The sequence below is a fragment of the Blastomyces dermatitidis genome (genome assembly GCF_000003525.1).
Source record: "Blastomyces dermatitidis ER-3 genomic scaffold supercont1.1, whole genome shotgun sequence".
Lineage (NCBI taxonomy): Eukaryota > Fungi > Ascomycota > Eurotiomycetes > Onygenales > Ajellomycetaceae > Blastomyces > Blastomyces dermatitidis.
Window position 1 is genome coordinate 4,221,077 of NW_025544774.1, and position 13,880 is coordinate 4,234,956.

The window sequence follows — 13,880 nt, forward strand, 5'->3', positions numbered from 1 at the left end:
CTTTCTAAAAAAAAAAAAAAAAAAAAAAAAAAAAAAAAAAAAAAAAACACACAATGAAATGTAATAACGAGTCAACTGCGTGCAGGAACTAAACGACAAATATAATATCTGTATGCATAAAGAATCCCTCATCAAGATGTTCTCTAAGGACCAGAAGGATCGCGGCCAGTTCCTAAATATTCCAGTTCCTAAATATTCCAGTTCCTAAATATTAGGAAATGGTTTTATCCGCTTATCATAGATCTACCAGAAAATGGATGGCGGTGGGCATCTGGGGAAATTGAGCGCGGCTAGAATTCCATCCTGAATGGCAATGAGCAATATATTCAGCATCTTCTCGTTCGGAGGTGAGACACGCCTTACGCCCTTGCGTGACTACCCTCATGTCACTCCGTTCTCCATTATCTCTCTGCGCAGTGAGACACATGGCGCAAGATGGGCTTTGCCGCTGGCGAGGAAAGCAAAAATACGACTTTCCTCAACTCCTGACGGGGAGGGGACATGCCCCATCCACGGATCAAATCTGAAGCTCATTCCGTTAGCTGGCATTGCTTCCAAGTGTCATGATTTCAAAGCTCGAATCATGCAAGGGATTTTCCAGCTATAAATCCGAGCGATGATGAGGCTATTTACTTTCCCCCACAGGAATCGACAGACTAAGTCGCCTTCAGACACTCTAGTTACCAGGTATCTTTGTGTCAAATGTTCTGGAGTGGAACTACCCTATCTACGCAGCGTATATCTTACAGGGGGGGGGGGGGTTCTAGTTCCATGCAGCCCGCGCGTTAAAGTTCGCTACTAGGCTGGGCTGGGCTTCGGCGCGGAATTACTCTGTTCTAATCTTCATTTGCTTCTTGCTAGCTTGTTCTCTAGTACGTACCGCAACTACAGCAGTAACAACAAATTATTAATACAAGTACGCTGTACATGTACAATTAGAAGACAAAGTCGTTCTAGAAAAGAACCTCCACTAACTATGGTGTATCGCTCGACGAAAATCGAATATAATATATCAGATGTTCCAACATAAGAGTGTGCAAAATTCTGGGCAACAGAAGTTGTAACAAGATGCATTTATATCACCCCTTTGAAGAAGGGGCGAGATCTGGATCATTCTATCTATCGAGGATAGTTTTCACTACTTGGGAGGGATTTTACCCCTTTGACAATGCCAAACACCACATGACCTTCTGCTGCAAGATTTGCATAAAACACGGAAACAATCCCGTTACGCCCCTACCCCTGAATCGCCAAAAGGCTCTTCGCCGTATCAACCACGCTCTCTCTCAACGGTCGATACTCCAACCCCAACACCTCTCTTGACTTCGCATTATTATACCCAAAATATCCCTCGGCTGGGAACTCACCAGGCTTCAACGCATCTCCCACCGGCAACTTCTCCCTTAACTCTGGAAATTCTTCAGAGATGATCTCGACAATTTGCCGGTTGCAAAAGTTGCCCGCTGTGACGAAGAAGCGCTGGCTGGCGGCTTCTTTCTGTTTTTCGGCAGCGAGGACGTGCGCGAGAGCCACGTCGCGGACGTCGACCCAGAGGTAGGTGCCGGTTGGTGGACATGAGTTCTTCGCAGTCCCTGTGATCAGGTCGCGGATGCGTTCATTGGAAGTGTTGATCGCAGCGAGGGAGTCCAGAGGGTGGACGACGGGGCCGAGGACGACGGGGGGGTTTATCTGTGCCAGGGTAAGTGGTTGGTTGGTTGGTCGGTTCAATTGGGGAATTTTATAACTGTGGTAAACGGGTAATTGATAGAAGCAAAAGGGTGTAGATTTCACATGCAACAAAGGGGCCGTTTTGCATACCGTTGCGATGGTGAAGGTTGGTTTCTCCTTTTCCACAAATTCCCAGGCGGCTTTTTCCTATAATTCTTAAGTTAGTCTTTCCTGTTTCTTATCTTTATTTTTCTATTGCCACCGATTGAACGGGGGTTTTATCATGACGTACAGCGAATGCTTTGCTTGCCCGATAACCATGGATAGGGCTAAGAAGCGCTTCTGCCTCCGTGATAGGATTCCAATCGTCCTATTAAAATGTCAGGGCATATTCAACCAAGGGAGCGGAGAGAACACCAATAGCAAGCTATATATATATACCTCCGAATATGTGTAGGTAGGAGGCTTATTGGCGTCAATGATGGAAGCAAAGGAAGATGTAATAACTACATGCTTGACCGTTGGCGCACTTCGCTTGATGGCACGGAGGATTCCAACAGTGCCATTGATAGCTGCGTAGTTGTGTAGAAAATCAATGTCAGCGGAATCCGGTTTAGTCAATATGCAATTATATATCTGCAGTCAAAGACAAAATTATTTCTTTGTCTGTATATATGACGTTACATACCCGGATCGAGAAGTTCGGCTTTATTGTCACTTGCTCTAAAGTGGAACGGACTAGCTGTGTGAATAACAGTCTCAAAGGGCGGGTCCGAAATCACAGCCTTGTCAAATGCTGTATTATTCAATTAGCAAAATATCAGTTAGCCAAGTCGCCGCAAATAGTCCAGAATATAGCTATGCGTGCTGTTGGGTAGTATCCAGAGATAAATGAACTGGGGTTATAGGAGATTGCGCTTAGGTTAGCAAAACTCTTGCCCGCGGCAGTGCAGTGCATACCATCAAGTTTCGCGATGTCTTCCACAATTGCAAAATCCAGTTTATCCTTGGGAACATTTGGATGTAAATTTCTGATTTTACGAGCCTTTTCTTCCGAGCGTACGGTTGTCACCACCGAGTGGCCGCGCTGGAGCAGAGTGTCAAGGACATGAGCAGCGATGAAACCGCTTCCGCCTGCCACGTATGAAACTTGTCAGTTTGGTTTTTTTTGGTCAATTTTCCAAATTATGTTCTTGGGGAGGAGGGAAAGCTACTATCACTATACCTGTGAGGAGGATTCGTGTCATTTTGGACAGACAGGTAGTTTGCTGGTGTCTCTTATCAGTCTTCGATGGCGTTGCGGGGTTGCGATGTGATGTTGGAGTGAATTAGGGTTAGGTCACTGGAAACCCTAATTAGATAGATATTTCCTTTGTTTATATTTTCGAGAGCAAGGAAAGGAACTTGGAGGGACTTATTCAAAGGAGGATAACTGGTTTATATATTGCATTACATATCGATTGTTTATTATTATATAACTAGTCAGGCAGATTTCGTCATCCGCAATTAATGTCCCAGGAATCCATTCCGCTTGTTCTGTGTACCCCCGCGCTAATGACTTTTATTTAGCCTTTTGCAAGATGCTTCCAAGGTGATGACAGCAACATGCGGAGTAGTTACAGAATAAACGGGGCCATGAGCAATTCACGGATACGAAGTGATGGATTGTATCAAGCGCTCGCGGTCGGGGTTAACTCCCAACTGAAACTTCTCTATGATCTCCTATTTCCGACCCGACTTCTGCAAAAGAGAAATAAAACCCTCTCTTCGTGATCAAACCGGATCAGATATTCCGCCCTCTTGATGATGTCCGTTTAACTGCCAAATAGACGCCCAAATCATCCATCCCCCCCACCAATCACAAAAGCCCCCGCGTGCCTAGCTCAGATTGGTTGAAGCAACATGGAGCCATCTCCAATTCCCCCCCGGCTAGAACGGATATATGAAATAACTACGCCCTGCGAACTCTCTTAAAGTATCCGCCAACGCTTTTTCATGCCTTCACCCAATTCCCTAAGTATCCCGCCCCATCGGGCAGAGGAAAAGCATGCCTTGCATATTTTAGCACACTGAGGCTCAGTAGGTAAGGCAAAGGCGCTCGCGGCTCCTCTGAGCAGAAGGATGACAGGCGTGAGGGGGAATGTCGTTGTTGGAGGAAGGTGTGGTTCTTGGGGGCTCCCGCGTGAGGATGTAGGGATGGTTCATGTATTTCATTTGACGAGGCAAGTGGGAGAGAGCGAGCAAGAGAGAGTGAGTGAGTGAGTGAGAGAGAGAGAGACAGCGTAGGTACGTTGGGAGCCCATATGGGAATCCATTTCGAATTGTACAGTTGCTCATAGTTGCTGACAGTTGAGCAGGCACGCAGCCTTTTGAAGTGGTACCCCCATCGCAAAGTACGCTGGAAATCAACATTGCTCTCTGGCTGTTACTCAGAGAGGAAAAATTTCCCCATCAGTTGGGTTATCTGCCCTTTGTTTTTGAAGATGAGGGAATGCCAGAGTGCTGCATTGGGTTCATTCATTTGTCTGGGCTCCCTGTATTCATAACACTGAGATGCTGTGAAAGTCCTTGGACCATGTTCTCCACACACCAAGAATCCCGTTTCGTTCACACGCAGCTGTGGTGGTTTCAAGTGTGTCTGAGTGTGACAAGTGGTGAAGATTCAATAATGGGGAGGTTCGACTCCTTAGCAAGGTAATGTGACCCAATGTTTAGCTTTAGAAATTTTGATATTGAGAAAGTTAGATAAAATATGTAACCTGCCTCTGTTAAGAATGTTTTTGCAGTGATACAGGATGCTGAGTGTCTAAAGTTGTGTGCATTCATCTTGGTCTGAATGAAATGAACAGTGCACCTTCTTTTACTTATCAGTAATGAAAGAATTTCTAGGAAATTGTTCATCAGTTTGGTTTTCACATTTCAAGTAATCTTAGATGATGGACACAGAATGAGAAGGCATCAGTTTTTGATAGATAATGTTTTTAATTCTTAGTTTTTTTGGCTACTTTTTTTATATTATTATAATGAAGACATCAAATCTCATTTTTTAATTTGCTCGCGGCTCCTCTCTCTTTCGTCAAGACACAAATTGATAGATAGGAAAGAGAGAGCGGGAGGACGTCCTCAAAGGTCCATTTATCTGTCCACCTTTAACAATGTTGCGTGCAGCTGCTGCGTGTGTGGTTCAATTTGGCAGAGTTGTCTCTCAAGTTGATATACTGAAGAACAAAAGCGGATTGCACATGGAAAGGGACATTAGCCATGTATACGTAGCGTAGAATCATGGGGAGCTTTCAGTTTTGCGCGTGTGAGATTTTTTTTTCTTTTCTTGCGGATGAATAGAATGCCATTTGGGAGGGACGAGAACAAGGACGAAGGCGGTAAAAAGGAATACATGAATGGCATGATGGAAGAAACGGAGAAGAATCGAGGGAGAAAAATAAGTTTTCAATGGAGACATGAGTGTTTTTGAAGGATTGGTATTTGTGTGATTCGGGATTCATCGTTGATGTGACGTAAACAATTGACGCGACTTTTAAGCGGGGAAGAAGGATAAAAGGTACGGATTTTAATGAAACTTGGAGTTAAGGCGCACGGAAAATAAGAGTTCAAGGGGGAAACATGGATAAGAGAGACTGGTAAGAGTAGGTAAGATTAAGAAGAATAATCCAGTACATTGCGAGAAACGGGGCGGGAAATGAAGATCTTGGAGAGTTCAGGAGTACTGAAGCGGAGCGGTCTGTGACGGTCGAGGTCGATAGGCCCAAGAAGTCCAGTTCGTTATACCATGACAACACCACTGTTGAGCAAGGGAGAATCGTTTGGGTATCGGGTACGGGATATAATGACTAAAAGAAACCGGAGGTTTGGCGGATCTGTGGGTTTGAGACTTAGGGGAATAGCGACACTGATGATTGCCTAATGTAATCCACAGTCTGCCTCGACAGTATAAAGACACCCGCACTGTCACGCAACATCTGGACGCACTGCTACCATGAACCCTACTCGGGCGAAGTGGGGCTGCTTCACTCCTGCGGTTGCTGGCTGCGGCGCATTTTCTCGGCTTCCAGGTTCTCGTACAAGAGGTAGAGGGCTTTTTCGTTAGCTGCTGCGCTGCCCATGATTGTAAACATACGTTCACCAGTCTCGTCGTGTGGGGCTTTGGCGATGGAAATACGGGCACCGGAGCTCCTTCGAATCTCGCTGATTTTACTTCCACCTCGGCCAATAATGCAGCCAACCATGTCGGAAGGAATGCTGATATTCTGTGTTTGGACCTCCTCTCCGTCTTCAGTTACAAGCGGGATGCCGCGGTTGGCTGCATCGGAGTTCGAGCGTCGGTTATAGCCACCGGTTTGGTCGCTAAAATCAGCACCATTTCCAGTACGGTTGTAAGAGCGTCCACCGTAACCGCCTGCAGCGGTTCCAGATCCGAGCGAATTATTCATGGGGCCTCCGCCAACGGATGCGCGAACAGCGGGGTTGTAGAGAACAGTCCCAGTCCCGCGTTGCCAGTCATCTATAAGACATTTGCCGATTTCCCACACGGCTTTCTCGATTCCTTCGGGTGTGCCTTGAACTTCAACGATCCGTTCAGTTGACTGTGGGAGCATCTCCTTCTGTGCGACCATCCTGACTCCAGAAGCGTCTTGGATATACTTGATCTTCAAGCCCTGGCGGCCAATGATTGTGCCCATTTGATTGTGAGATATAAGAAGGCGAACAGCTGGAAGAAGTCAGTAGCTGAATATAAATAATCATAGTAGAAAAAGTAAAAACAATAATATGCACTCGCATCTTATGTTGGAGGCAGTCATCGAGGATAATTCGAGTGGCAAATAGAAACGAATCCATCAACGGGCAGAGACACTTACGATGGGTACCGGTATTCGAAACCACACCACCCATTCCAAGCTGAGGAGCACCTTCAAGCAAACCCTTGGCGACTATGGCATAGGCTTTAGCGGTACCTTGAAGAGGACCAGTGACGGTTAAAACTCGATCATGGACACCTTGTACGACCTTGCTCACGCCAGCTTTTACACCAGTTTCGTCACGCAGGTCTGCCACGTTCTTGCCAGCTTTGCCAATAATCACACCAGCTTCCTTTGAAGAAACAATGGCGCGAAGGGTCAGTGTAGACTGAGCGTATTCCTCTTCAGTCTTAGGGGGGCCGTCAGCTTCGCCCTGATCGTTGCGGCTATAGTCTGTCATTACTTCATCGACCACAGCCGGGGCGGCGTCACGAGATTCGTTGTTTGCCATTTTGAAAATGCTAAAAAGAAGCTAGGATGGGATTGGAGTGAGGAGGGATATAATTGATGGCGGTGTGGGGAGATATTTTCAACGCAATTTTTTCCTTTTTTTTGCGAAGGCGAATAACTTTTGATCCCGATCGTAGAGGCAGAAATTGCTTTCTGTTCGTTAGGAGGATCTAAACGCAACTATCCAGACCGAGAGAGTAGTCAGGAGCGATGTTTATATAGAAGGCCGTTTGTCAAAGAAAGTTAAAATAGAAATAGAAGAGCGACCTACTCAAAGAGGTAAGCAGGAACAAAGGTAGGTCGCACGCCAAAGAAAACAAGCGGAAAGGTGAGGAAGTGAGGTGGAATACGACGCGGATTCGGCGAGGTAGAGGGTGAAAGTGACGATGGCGGAGTGCGGAGAGCGGAGCGCGGAGCGCAGAGGGTGGAGGGTGGAACGCGGAAGTCGAGTCGGTGAGAGAGATGGGTGGAGGTGGTAGCTCGCGACGGGTGAAGAGGTTGACGGAGGAGGCGAGAGGTGAGGTAGGCGGGAGAGAACAGGAGGAGGAGGATGGGAGAAGGGGAGAGGATGATGGGGGGATGGGGGGGAGATGGAGGGCGAGAGAGAGGAGCGGGAAAGTTGAGAGGTGAGGTGAGGTGAGGTGAGGTTGGAGGATGGAGGGTGGATGGAGGAAGATGGACGACGACTGTGATGTGGATTGGGGGCAGGCGTGCGTTGGTGGTGGTGGAGGACTTAGTCAGGCAGTCGCTGACTCGCTGGCAGTGAGTGTTGGTTGAATATTTATTTCCCGTTGTTCCCCCAAGCCACCCGCCCCCCTTGTGAATTTTTCGGCGAAGCGAGAAAACTTCACCACCAAAAAAAAGCCTATATAAAAAGTTCATATTTGCCTGCCCCATACCAGCTTTCTACTGGACGCATCAACTCTTAGATCTCTGTTAGAAAAAAGATAGGGAGACTTTAGTTCATAGGATATTGCGGTTGTAGTATGACTTATTTTTGTGGTAGCTTTCTGCTCGAATTCAAGGTCAAACAGCGCGCTCAAAATATCTAAATCATCTCAGAATACCGTTAAAAAACCTCTTACAACTGAATGCAAGTTGTAACCTTGCAGAATTATCCACTGCCAATCCAACTGAATCCTCTAAATCCCGAAAAGAAACAGGCAATGCCTTTCTACATGAGGGTTCAGACTGGTGTCTGCTCCGTATATCGGTCGGTATCTGCTCTACCAATGTTACGGGGAGAATAAAAACAAAGACGGGGCAGCACAAAACTGATTCGTTGAATATTCATTCTGGGAACCGTGTTCGCAAGGAACTAAAAAAATATAGACTATTTATTTATGTTTTACAGCCAGGCCCGTATGTCAGGAACATATCCTGTTGAGATCGAGCGACTCAACGAAGACACCGAAGCAACGAGGTAGTGAAGCAGCTTCTTCCCTGTGCCTTCAGTTTACCTTTATTTATCTCCCTCAAAGATAACCTTCTGCACCTGCATTTTATCAAAAATGCTATATCCCTCCTCCGCCTCGCTCAGTGGCATGATCTTATCCGCCATGAATCTGCACATCGATTCTGTGAGTATCGCGCCGCGATGGAAAAAAAAAAAAAAAGGTAGGGGGAGAGGGAGGGGGGAGAGAGGGCCTTCTTACCCGAGCAGATGCTGCTTCTTCTTGAGTATATCAATAGCCTGCGGAAATATGGACCGCACGGGACATCTTCCCATCTGAATCTTCAGGTTCTTTCCGTAAGCCTGATTGCCCGTCCAGGGGATCTATTGGGTCATTCTCCGTGTTAGAATCACTTTTTATCACTGGGAAAACATAATGGAGAGAGATTGCGCAGATTCTATTTTCCATCTTACCTGCCCATTGTGAACGCCCACACTACTAATCGTGCCCCATGGCCTCAAAAGTTCAAATGCCATCTTCAGAGCAGGACTCAGCCCAACCACCTCAATCACCACATCAGCGCCTCTGCCATCAGTCAGCTCCTTGACACGCTTATCCAGTCCCTCGGGGTCCGTTTGGAAATTCCACGGTTCCGCGCCCAGCGACTTGGCAAGCTCGAGCCGCGCTGGTACAGAGTCAACTGCTAGGAGGTGTTTGGGCTTGTAGTCCTCTGCGTTGATGATTGCGCAGAGTCCCACCGGCCCGCAACCAATCACTACGACGGTCATCTCGGAAAGTTGCTCCTTGGTGAACTGCTGGAGTCCGTTGCTGGCTGCAAAGTATCCCGTTGGGAAGATATCCGCCATAAGGACGAGGGCGTGGTCCTGGATTCCCTCCGTGGCTTTCATGACAGTCCCATCAGCATAAGGGACGCGGACCTACATGAAAAAAACGTGTCATTGCATCAGCAAATTTGCGCCCTTTTCCCCACCGCCAGTTACTTGACCCGAGTCATCAATCGAAGCAGGACTTACATATTCTGCCTGGGACCCATCAAGCACAGCGCTGCCGAACAGCAGCGATTTTGCACACCGAGACGAAAAGCCATTTTTGCAGTAGAAGCATTCTAAGCTGTTTCGTTTTTCAATTTCATTCCTAGTCAGTAAAAACGAGCAAAAAAGAAGAAACCATCCCCTACCTACCCCCGATCGTTTCTCGCGCATGGTGTTATGCCTCCTCCTTTCAATAGCGAAATTTTGGGGTAAGGACATAGACATACCAGCTGGTAGTAAATGGGCAGACAATCTTATCTCCCACGTTCACCGACTTAACTAAGCTACCGACTTGGACAATTTCGCCCATGAACTCATGGCCCATGATAAACCCAGTGCCGGACGGCTGATGACCGCGGAAAACATGGAGTTCGCTGGGTTGAATTAGCAAAAAACAGAAGAAACATTGGAAGCAGAAAGAGAAAATGAACCGCACAATACAAAAAAAGGGGGGTGTTTCGAAAGTAGTGATGCCTCTCTGCTTGAATCTCTGCTTGAAGAAGGCCATGTCGCCAAAATGCCATAGTAATAAACTACCATACAAGCAAAGCCACATAAAGAAAAGAAAGGGGAGACTTACAAGAAAAAAAAAGGGATACATACCTCCCGCAGAGCGCCGCATATTTAACTTTAACAATGATATCTGTCGGTGACTGGATCTTAGGCACCGGCCGTTCCTCCACGGCAATCTTGTAGGGTCCCTTAAAGACGACCGCGCGCATGGTTTCCTTTGTAGCCATGGTGAGAATTTTTTTTTTTTTTTTTTTTTTTTTTTTTTTGGGCCTGGAACCTTTTTGACTGAGGATATTTTTTTATATAGAAGGAGAGAAAGGAAGACGAAGCAAAAGGGTGGTTGGGTATTTAGCGGAGATTTCAAGGCGAGATCCGTGGCTGGAAGGAAAAACCCGTAACGGCCCTCGGGAGGGAAGAGTATATTTCGATATATTTCGTTCTTATGCCCTTTGAAAGTGATTTTATTTTGTAAATTGGGTGCGATGCGACGTGGATCAAGCTGTGTAATAGGATGGATGCGCCGTCGAGTAGTCTGGTTTGGCCCTTTGCTGCGTACAGAAGTTAACTATATAAGTTATACAGTAGTTACTCCGTACAGTATCACAGCGATAATTGCCGGGTCCTCCGCAAGCGCATTTTAACAGACTACATACGCTGCGTATATCAAGCAGAGCAGAAAACGAAAAAGATACTGCCCCGCTGTGGGCTTCTCTGTGTTGTTATTTAACTAGTTAACCATAGAGGTTGTTCAGCTTCGCCTCGGCTCACAATCACAGAAGCCGATGGCGGTTTGTTCCCAACTTGAACGGGAGGGAGGGAGAGGATTCGAGGAGCCATCGTCCAGTTATCCTCTTCCCGTCCACTTTGAAACATAAATGGTGGCATCCATGGAGAGATAATAATAGACCCCCCCCAAGCCAACAACCAAAATCGAAGCACAGAGTGAGTGTCGCAGGCGGCAGAGCCGGTAAGTTATTAGTGAACTAAACCACCCCGTTATAGTTAAGTGCGGGGAAGGGGAAACTCTGCAGCTCGGTGTCCAGGGTCTTTTTTTTCTTTTCGTTCCCGCTAATGCTGCCTCCATAGCAACCTCCTGTTAAAAAGGGACATTATTATTGTCAACCCACGCGAGCAAGCCAACTGAGCCAAAAAATATCAATAGAGAAATACATAGTAAATAAAATTTAGAAGCCGGAGGTGGAGGTGGTTTCGTTGTTGTGGGGTATGCCCCCCCTTAGGCGCCGGGGGCATGCCATACACAATCTAACGCGATAACAATCAACTAAAACATAAAGAATGAGGCTCTCCACGAAAACTATTAAGCAGCCATTCGAAGCTGGAGAGAAAAAGATAGGGGAGGGGAATTGACTATTTCATAATCCGCGTACCAATAGCGGTTCGATAGTACTTCTCATGCTGGAGGAGCTGATCGCGTCCCAAAAAGTAGAATTTTGTAAAAATGCAGGGTGGGTCAGATTTAGGTAAATATATTAATAAATAAATAAATAAAATAATTTCAAATCTCCTTTCTTCTTTACACACTTCAAAGAGCATTTGGGAGTCAGACCAGAGCGAAGCTGAGAAGGGAGAGGTAGACATGAGAATAAATCCTTAATATCTGAGCTGAGCGTTTGAAGGGAAAACAGAGGAGCGGTTCCAGTCACGGCGAAAACAGATAACAAAAAGAATCCTGCGCGAATTCCACCATCCCCGGTTGAGATTAATAAAATAGAAAACTCCCGAAACCCAGACTCCAATTGCAACGCCATTTTACAGGCTTGCTAATAGAAAAAAAAGAAAAAAAAAGAAAAAAAAAGAGAAAGAAAGAAAGAAAAAGAAAAAGCACGTAATTAAGAATGACAAAAGTCTCGACAAATCAGGAGAAAAATAGAGGGAAACGCCCAAATAAAAATCAAAGCCAAATCCAATCCAACAATGCAATACCTCTTTCGCCGTGCCCGATGATGATATGTTGGTATGTTGTTCTCTCTAAGGTCCCGATCGTGCATCAAGGGCTGGTTCTGAAAACCACGCATACAAGTACGGCCCGATCGACTGTTCCGTACCACCATGGTAATCGAGGCTAAATGGTCCCTTGGGAAGAAAAAAAAGTTGAAATGAAAGGAAAGTTCAAGTCCGAGTCAAAAACGATTCTAGTACACCATACACAGTAGCTCCGCTTCTAGGATGAATTTGCCTTCTTTGTATTTCTCGGCGGTTTCGTATGCCTTGTCGTACTTCCACCCGACTGTCTCTTTGCACTGCCGGCACATAATGTCTCGAACAACATGTCGGCCAGTCGTCATGCTGCGCTCTACAGCTTCGGCTTGGGTTATGTTGACAACGCTATTGAAGAGGAAGGCTTTGCCATGTTGGCCACGGAAATTCTATTTTTGGAGTTGTCATGTTAGTCTCTGTTGAGTGCTACGAAAGAATAAGAAGGATAGGAGGGGTAAGAGGGGGGATTATTTTATGGAGAATGAGAGACAGCTAGAGAGGCAGGTATGGCTGAGGACAAGGGAGGGACAAGGTGCTACTAACTCGGCTGATGATATCGTGATAATCGGCCAAGTGGGTTTTGCAGGTCTTGCATCCGAAGATCTTATTAGAAGAGAGGTAGATGTTGTATGAAAGACCCATCGCGAAGGGCAGCCGCCACTGTTCGCCTGCACAAAACCAGTGACAGGCTCCACGTCAGTTGTCACGAGAAAACAAAGTAGTAGTTTTCTCGATAATACTGTTAAATTCTCGAGGAGGAGCTGAGGTAGCCTGGATGTAAGTTTCTTATCAAGTAGAAGAAACAAGCTGCAATTAGGAAAAAGCAGCTGAGTTCTCGTTCAAAGTAAGTGAAGATGACAAGTATTAAAATAGTTTCTTGTACAGAGGTCTAGCTCTTTGGTGGATGATCTGTGAGGATGAGATGATGACAATGATGGTGTATGAGAGGAGCGCTCTGGGAATTTAAGTCTCGTCACAGCACACGAAGATTTAGCTCTAGCTGCCGTTCCCTGCGGGTTTCCCTGTCGAAGGAAAATGCTCCCGGCTACTATCGCTCGGTATGAAGAGTAGGTCTTGCCACAGAGGTTGCCAGTTCTTGTCCCTACCAGAGGCAGTCAAAGAGAAGCTCTGGGGCTGCCCGGGTACTGTAGATAGCAGTTCGCTTTCACAGCAAGACACAGAGGCGGCGGCCCTCTTGCTACGGATAAATAAGGTAGCTGAGGCAAAAAACGACTTGTGCTGCCGGTATGGTTTTGAGGGATATGTCGAGGTATGCTGAAGTCTGAGCCTGCTTGATCGACGGACAGAAGAAGCGCTGGAAACTTGGAGGAAACTGGCCGGTTTAGTAGAAGATGGGTGGATAGATCGATAGATAAGATAGCTAGATAGATACTACGGGCCACTTTTCGTTAATTTCCCGATTTTGACCAAAAATCCAGCAGGTAAGGAGAAAACAGAATGTGAGTTGCTGAGGGATCAGGGCAAGGAGGGAGAGAGGAGGCAGCAGGAGCCGCAGGAGGAAGCGATAATGATAACGACCCATGGGGATGGGGATGGGGGGGGAACGGCGCTGGAACGAACCAACCAACTAACTAACTGCTAACGACTAGCGTCGTCGTGGCAAGGGATCGTAGGCTATGTAGCGTTGAAAAAGTCCGCTTGTTGATTGGGGTTGACCAAGTAATTCACGCTGCAGCTGGTCACACAGTCCATGATAGGATAGGATAGATGAGATGTATGGGGGGGATGTAACGGATCGTTTGGACACCGGGCGTGTTTTATTAAGCAGCGGTCACTGGATCACTGGATCACCGCCCGTCCAGCGGAAGTTGGCAACAAGAATTATAATAAGTTAGTTACCGCTGCTGGCTGGGGGAGGAATGTTGTTCCGTACTTAACGTTACCTAACTATGCGCCGGAGCAAGAGCAAAGCCTCAAAATGACGAAATGTAAATTGCAATCTGTAAATGTACAAAACGAACAAACTACAT

At 46.5% G+C, this 13,880-nt stretch overlaps 4 protein-coding genes across 5 annotated transcripts; all 4 read right to left on the reverse strand.

The window, feature by feature from the left end:
- Positions 1-53: 53 nt before the first annotated feature.
- On the reverse strand, positions 54-4,384 carry BDCG_00509 (dihydroflavonol-4-reductase). The gene is made up of 7 exons (XM_045416018.1): positions 2,894-4,384; positions 2,629-2,802; positions 2,357-2,464; positions 2,110-2,240; positions 1,961-2,038; positions 1,819-1,875; positions 54-1,689 (listed from the first exon to the last, which is right to left on the reverse strand). Exons 1-7 carry the CDS (start codon positions 2,913-2,915, stop codon positions 1,237-1,239), a joined length of 1,023 nt encoding a protein of 340 aa, XP_045271834.1. The 5' UTR covers positions 2,916-4,384; the 3' UTR covers positions 54-1,236.
- A 104-nt stretch (positions 4,385-4,488) lies between these two features.
- On the reverse strand, positions 4,489-7,598 carry BDCG_00510 (KH domain RNA-binding protein). Its single transcript, XM_045416019.1, has 3 exons — positions 7,204-7,598; positions 6,543-7,112; positions 4,489-6,394 (listed from the first exon to the last, which is right to left on the reverse strand). Exons 2-3 carry the CDS (start codon positions 6,931-6,933, stop codon positions 5,694-5,696), a joined length of 1,092 nt encoding a protein of 363 aa, XP_045271835.1. The 5' UTR covers positions 6,934-7,112; positions 7,204-7,598; the 3' UTR covers positions 4,489-5,693.
- A 222-nt stretch (positions 7,599-7,820) lies between these two features.
- Positions 7,821-11,235, reverse strand: BDCG_00511. 2 transcript variants are annotated; one of them, XM_045416021.1, is made up of 7 exons: positions 10,545-11,110; positions 9,982-10,439; positions 9,606-9,752; positions 9,361-9,457; positions 8,800-9,264; positions 8,588-8,709; positions 7,850-8,497 (listed from the first exon to the last, which is right to left on the reverse strand). In XM_045416021.1, exons 2-7 carry the CDS (start codon positions 10,116-10,118, stop codon positions 8,395-8,397), a joined length of 1,071 nt encoding a protein of 356 aa, XP_045279200.1. In that variant the 5' UTR covers positions 10,119-10,439; positions 10,545-11,110; the 3' UTR covers positions 7,850-8,394. The 2 variants fall into 2 exon arrangements, with proteins under 2 accessions (XP_045271836.1, XP_045279200.1); XM_045416020.1 differs by having other exon boundaries at positions 7,821-8,497; positions 9,982-11,235.
- Positions 11,236-11,355: 120 nt separating this feature from the next.
- BDCG_00512 (yippee zinc-binding protein Moh1) lies at positions 11,356-13,729 on the reverse strand. Its single transcript, XM_045416022.1, has 3 exons — positions 13,471-13,729; positions 12,433-13,281; positions 11,356-12,278 (listed from the first exon to the last, which is right to left on the reverse strand). Exons 2-3 carry the CDS (start codon positions 12,529-12,531, stop codon positions 12,045-12,047), a joined length of 333 nt encoding a protein of 110 aa, XP_045271837.1. The 5' UTR covers positions 12,532-13,281; positions 13,471-13,729; the 3' UTR covers positions 11,356-12,044.
- Between the last annotated feature and the right edge of the window lie 151 nt (positions 13,730-13,880).